Source organism: Pinus tabuliformis, chromosome 4_1 (assembly GCF_031772625.1).
Source record: "Pinus tabuliformis cultivar Carrire ecotype Pingquan chromosome 4_1, CPIR1, whole genome shotgun sequence".
NCBI classification, from domain to species: Eukaryota; Viridiplantae; Streptophyta; class Pinopsida; order Pinales; family Pinaceae; genus Pinus; species Pinus tabuliformis.
The window spans coordinates 545713299-545719912 of record NC_142303.1 but is presented as its reverse complement, the minus strand read 5'-3'; the positions used below and the strand labels follow the sequence as shown (position 1 = coordinate 545719912).

At 40.1% G+C, this 6614-nt stretch overlaps 1 protein-coding gene across 1 annotated transcript; it reads left to right on the top strand.

Annotated features, from left to right (window-relative positions):
• Nucleotides 1-126: 126 nt before the first annotated feature.
• Nucleotides 127-4660, top strand: LOC149176995 (uncharacterized). Its single transcript, XM_089420033.1, has 2 exons — nt 127-3586; nt 3692-4660. Exons 1-2 carry the CDS (start codon nt 880-882, stop codon nt 4135-4137), a joined length of 3153 nt encoding a protein of 1050 aa, XP_089276159.1. The 5' UTR covers nt 127-879; the 3' UTR covers nt 4138-4660.
• The last annotated feature ends 1954 nt before the right edge of the window (nt 4661-6614 follow it).

The following is a 6614-nucleotide window of genomic DNA, read 5'->3' as shown; positions in this document are numbered from 1 at the left end:
GACATCAACCGCTTGAAAGCCCTCTTTTTTTCGTATCCGAAGCCGGTGAGCTTAATTCGATTGAGAAGCCGGAAGCCAACACGCATTTGACTAAATAGCGAAACGATAAGATGTACATTGCTTCTGTGGTTCTAGGATAGCGCTCAACAATTTCTTTGTTGTGACAGTGTTTTCGGGAATCCATGGCATGTGACCTACTTTGACATGTTATCAAAAAGCAGACTTATAAACTACTGCTTTGCTTTTAAACTGCTTTATTGCAGTTTCGCGGGTACCACCGTAACTTAGTTTCTAGGAGACTTTAAACTGTTTTTCTGCACTTTCGCGTGTACCACCGTAACTTAGTTTCTAGGAGACTTTAAACTGTTTTTCTGCACTTTCGCATGTACCAGCGTAACTTTGTTTCTAGGAGACTTTAAACTGTTTTTCTGCACTTTCGCGGATACGAGCCTAACTTTGTTTCTAGGAGACGTTAAACTGTTTTTCTGCACTTTCGCGGGTAGCAGCGTAACTTTGTTTGTAGGAGCCTTTAAACTTTTTGTCTGCACTTTCGCGGGCACTAGCGTAATTTTGTTTCTAGGAGACTTTAAACTGTTTGTCTGCACTTTCGCGGGCACCAGCGTAATTTTGTTTCTAGGAGACTTTAAACTGTTTGTCTGCACTTTCGCGGGCACCAGCGTAATTTTGTTTCTAGGAGACTTCGCAGCAATTCATGAATTTGGCATCAATACAACCCATTACAACATCAACGTGTTGATGATCTCACACACGTTGGCCTTCTAGGTTTTAAATGCAGAGCTGAGGCCACCAAATGGACACTACTAACCCTTCTGGATCCTGAAATTTGGTTGAACAGATCCTTATCTTTTCGTATGTATAATGAGGATGCCTTTCCTCTTCTTTTATTTGATTTTCCTTGTCATGCCTTCTGTCATTTGCGCAGTTGAATTCTCTGATCGATGGCATCTTCATTCCACTAATACTTCTGATCAAAACGCTATTCTGGGATTCATGTATGCAATCACCACTCACGACCCATCACAATCATTACCCACTAATTGGAATCCAGCTGTTTCAGTCTGCGAATGGACAGGTATCATATGCAATCAGCGCACACAAAGAGTGGTTTCGCTAAGTGTGAAGAGCATGGGATTAAAAGGGACAATCTCTCCTCTTCTCTCCAATCTCTCCTTTCTTACGGTACTCGACCTTAGCAATAACAGTTTTCATGGCTACATTCCCTATGAATTGGGAAGTCTCTTTCGCTTAAAGATGCTTCTTCTGTCTCTAAATCAACTTGAAGGTTCTATTCCGCCTGATCTTGGTGGCTGCCAAAGCCTACGGAATTTATCTCTGTCCTCTAACAATTTGAGAGGAAACATTCCGTCAGAAATATGTGTTCTCCCCTACTTACAATACATCCATTTAGGATCGAACATTTTGACGGGCACAATTCCTGCCTGCTTGGGAAACATATCCTCTTTGGACTACATCAATTTGAATACCAATAACCTTCACGGTCGCGTTCCGTTCGAATTAGGTCTGCTCAGTCTACTTGGCGTCATCAATATCTTTAATAACAGTCTGACAGGCCAAATTCCTTCTTCCTTCTCAAACTGCACAAATCTCCGTCAATTTGTTTTAGCTGACAACCAATTAACTGGATACATTCCAGCCGATTTGTGTGCCAGGAACACCCAATTGACGGAACTATATCTCTTTCGGAATCAGTTGAGTGGCAACATTCCTATTTCCCTCTTCAATTGTACGAAGCTTCAAGTATTAGAATTAGGAAGAAACCGCCTCAGCGGAGTAGTGCCCATGGAATTGGGTAAGTTGACTCAGCTTCAACACCTTTACTTGAACAATAATCAACTGATTAGTGGCAGCACCACGAGCTTACCCATTCTTACTTCTTTAATTAACTGTTCTAGCCTGCAAACAATAGCATTATTTTCTAATCGTCTCACGGGACGTTTGCCCTTTTCTATCGACCAGCTCTCTACAAAAATGGATGTCATATACTTGGGTTACAATGAATTAACGGGAGAAATACCTCCACAGATTGGCAACCTAACGAGTTTAACATTATTTGAATCAGAGGCCAATGTCTTAACAGGGCCAATCCCTTCTTCACTCAATAAGCTTCAAAAGTTGGAGAGGATATATTTGGGATCCAACAATTTACAAGGAAACATTCCAACAGAAATTGGGCAACTCAAAAGCTTAGGACTTCTAGATCTCGGGGGAAATAATCTGTTCGGAAGAATCCCTGATTCACTTGGCAGCCTCCAGCAGCTAAGATATCTGAATCTCAATCAAAACCAGTTATCAGGTAATATACCTGCAAGTCTAGGGAATTGTGTGAAGTTACTACAGCTAGACTTATCATACAACAGGTTCACTGGGCATATACCTCCACAGGTTGCAGGCCTTGCAAAGTTAGCTTTCTATTTCAATCTTTCAAACAATTTATTACAGGGCCCTGTGCCAGAACTGAGCAAGATGACTGTGGTTCAGGCTATAGATATTTCTGCAAATCAGTTAACAGGTGAGATTCCAGGTGGACTTGAAACCTGCAAAGGGCTAGAATACCTAAATCTTTCTCACAATACACTTGAGGGTCCTATTCCAGATTTATTTGGCGATCTTCAAAATCTTCAGGATATAGATCTCTCCTCCAACAACTTGTCCAGTGAAATACCTCTGTCGTTGGAAAATCTCAAAATGCTTAGGCACCTGAATTTTTCTTTCAACAACTTATCAGGAGAAGTCCCTGAAGTCAATGTTTTCAAAAAGCTTGGTGCTACGGCGTTTATGGGAAATGTTGGTCTGTGTGGAAGGTGGGTAAGTTTGCCACCATGCTCTACAAGCAAACATAATAGTTATTGGCTTTTGAAGAAAGTCATCATACCTATTGTTGCAGTTACAGCGGCTGTTCTATGGTGTTTGTTTCTGGGCATTTTGTGGAGGGAAAATTTCTGGAGATTTGCGGGATCCTTAAGAATGGAGCACAGAAATGTTTCATATGGAGACCTCATGACTGCAACAGATGGATTTAGTGAGGAAAACTTGTTAGGAGTTGGTAGTGCTGGGAAAGTGTATAGAGGGGTTCTGAATGATGGCACAATCATCGCTGTCAAGCTATTTAATTTGGAAAATGTAGCAGCAACCAATAGTTTCTTCAAAGAGCGCAATGTTTTGAGCAAAGTGCGGCACCGGAATCTCATTAAAATCATAACCTCTTATTCAGACCTCAAAAACAAAGCTTTGATATTTCCATTAATGCCAAATGGAAGCTTAGAAAAGTGGTTATATCCAGATAGGGAAGAAGAAAGTGGGTTGAGTTTGATTCAAACACTGAATATAGCAATAGATATTGCAGAAGGCATGGCATATCTTCATCACTATTGTGTCATGCGAGTAATTCATTGCGATCTAAAACCTAACAATGTGCTTCTTGATGAAGATATGACAGCACATTTAATAGACTTTGGCATTGCTACTATATGTTCTGCGAATTCTGAGGATTCATCATCATTTACTTCCACACAACTCAAAGGAACCATGGGCTACGTTCCTCCAGGTAATTATTGTTTGTTAGAAAGCATGTAAGCAAAGTTAACTGTTTCGTATTTTTATTAAAACTGTAAATCAGAAATTTGATTGATTTGGAGATGTCTGAATGCAGAATATGGATTAGGTGGGCATGTTACAACAAAAGGTGATGTTTATAGCTACGGAATAGTATTATTGGAAATGCTAACTAGAAAAAAACCCACCCACGATATGTTTGTGGATGGAGTGTCTTTGCAAAAATGGGTGAGTAGTAGTATACCACACCAACTTTGGGAAGTGGTAGATAGAAGTTTATTGAGGAGGACTGATGCTACAATCATTACTGAAGAAGATCAGGAGTTCAACTGCCTCAATCAGCTCTTAAAGGTGGGTTTGTATTGCACAAAAGAATCTCTTCATGAACGACCTAGCATGATGGAAATAGTGCTCATACTGCAAACCATTAAAAACGCTTTCCTGGAATTCGTTGGCACTGAAGCTGATGTATCAACCACAACAAATAGTTCAAGTACTACTAGTAGAAATGCCAGCGAAATACAAAGTTCTTCAACATCCTAGCTCTCTGCTGCAAGGGAACAGTTGCTCTAGAACTGTATCTGCTTTAGGGTAACAGTGGCTTTATAATTGAGACATGAAGTGGAGTCCATTGTCCTTATGCTACATCTGGTTTGAGTCCTATTTATTATATCTCTAGACTTATTGTTCAATAGCTGTCTACGTTTGACCTTCGTTTCGGCATCCTTCCCCTCCTCTCACCAGGGCAAGAGCGGCTGCAGGGTCGGCAGTTTCTTCGGGGAGCGAAATGCAGACGCTGACAGCTTATCCAAAGAAGCTGCGCACAGGCCACCCGGCACTTGGTTGATTCAGGAGCACGGAGAAGGGCATGCCTATCAGTTTTATCACATAAGGAGAAGGGCATGCCTATCAGTTTTATCACAAACCCTTTATGGACATAGACAATCCAGAGAGCTCGCAGGGAGCATAGTTTTTGTTTTTTTTGTGCTTATTTTACACACATCCATATGTAAATATCCATGTGTTCTATTTATTTTCAAGCTACTTCAGGTACTCTATTTTTTGACAGAAAAACTGGCTAGGCCAGTTGATTTTTTTGACAAGAACAGTAAATGATTATAAGCAAACAACCTCCCTGCGTGGAAGAAAGGCTTTTTTTTTTTTACAGGCATAGCCTCAAACAGCATATGCTTTTGCATTTACAGCATGTAATTTTTATATCTCAATGAAATTACCTTTTTTCCAAGGGGAAAAAAATAGCTGTCTACGTCTAGGATAAAATGCTTTGCATTGGTTAGGTTTTCTGGCCATGTAAATTACCAAAAGCTTTATATTTGTTTTAAAGGATAAAATGAATAGACATAAATTCAGTTTTAGAAACATTAAGGAAGAGAGTATCTATGTGAATCTAACCGGTACTGCTTCAATTAAAAAAAAAAAAAAAAAAAATTAAATTGTACTCATTAAATCACATCCATTTAAATATTTCCTGATTGACTTATGGAATCCGCAAATTGAAAAATTCCTAATGTAGTGTGCATGAACAAGATGTGAATTAATTACATAATGGGCTAAAATCGGGAGGAAATGTTAATACTAATGTAGTGTAAACGGAAGTTTTTCTTATCTGTGACTTATGAGACGAAAAATTCAAATTTTTTATGATGCTCTGGTCTCTATCCCTGATTCCTCCAGTACTTCCGTGTGCATTCTAAAAATGGTTACATTTGTTCAACACTAGAGGCATCAAGTGGAGAGATGGCTGCAGTGGAGAAAACATGTTTACATCTGTCCGTTTTCTGTTTTTTCCCCTTTATTCTTCTTTTCCAAAGGGACACAGTTGTGTGCTTTCTGTTTTCTTCCCTTTTTTCTTCTTTTCCAAATGAACACAATTGGGTTGAAGACAGAGTTTCTCAATCTCATGAACAAATGGAGAAGAGAGATGCCTTCCTTGTCCAAGCAAGCTACCAATATGAAGATGCCCATTTTTCTCCTGAGAAGCCATGATGGAGGACAGTCTTAAATCCACCTTATCCTCCACCGCTTTGAACAAATGTTCTGTTTTATGTAAAGTGGAAAAGTGTGTTTTTAACGGCTCATATGGAAGCCCTTTGATGAGGTAAACTTTTTCTTGATGTCATTGACGGCTATAAATTTATCCAGTAATATTTTGGATATAGATATTGAGCAACAAGCCACACTTCTCAAGAGCAATTTAATTTTCTGAAGCTGATTGATTAAATCGAAAGACGTGCAATAAAGGAGAAACTGCACTGTCCAGGATATGCCGATTGAGTCCAAAATATTGAAGGTTTTCTGTTTCAGATTTATGATCTGAGGTCTAATTTTATCCACACTTATAATAAATTTCTTTCTTTTAGATTCATTTTCTTTTCAATTGTTGTGTTATATAGTGACGCAGCGGGGCTATGCAGAGTTCTTTGGCTAAATGAATAAAATCGACAATCCTCTTCCTCATAACACACCAACGTAAAATTGGCCTGACCGGTCCGCCATTATAGAGCAGCTTTTCCTTAACTTTTGCGCTCGGAAAGCAGCTGGAGCACTTTTGGTTTTAACATATGCGAGACACTAGACACGCCCCGCCAAGGTCCACAATCTAAATGGAAACCGAAGTCCACACGTCACACGGAACCTCGTTTCGAATAAAGATTAGTTATTCCGACTAGTTTGGTTCCACCCGAGTCGGGGTCGGCTGGTCAGATTTTTCTCCTTGGTCGGAGTCGACTATATAGCCCTACCGCCATGTCGGGCCCTACCCTTAATGAGGGGTCGGGGAGTCGGTCCCTTCTGGCCCTTCTTTGACGTTGAGGCCCGACTACCGACTATGCTAGCCCATGCTTGACAAGGTGTGTTTGAAACAATTTATTTTCACGCCTTCGAGGGATCGGCTGAATTCCTCTGCAGTTCGGGAGTTGTGCAAGAGACTTCTTGAAACAGGACAGAGTTTGAATCTTATGGAGGTCAATTAAAACCACTCAGCCGAGCTTGCCTTCGTT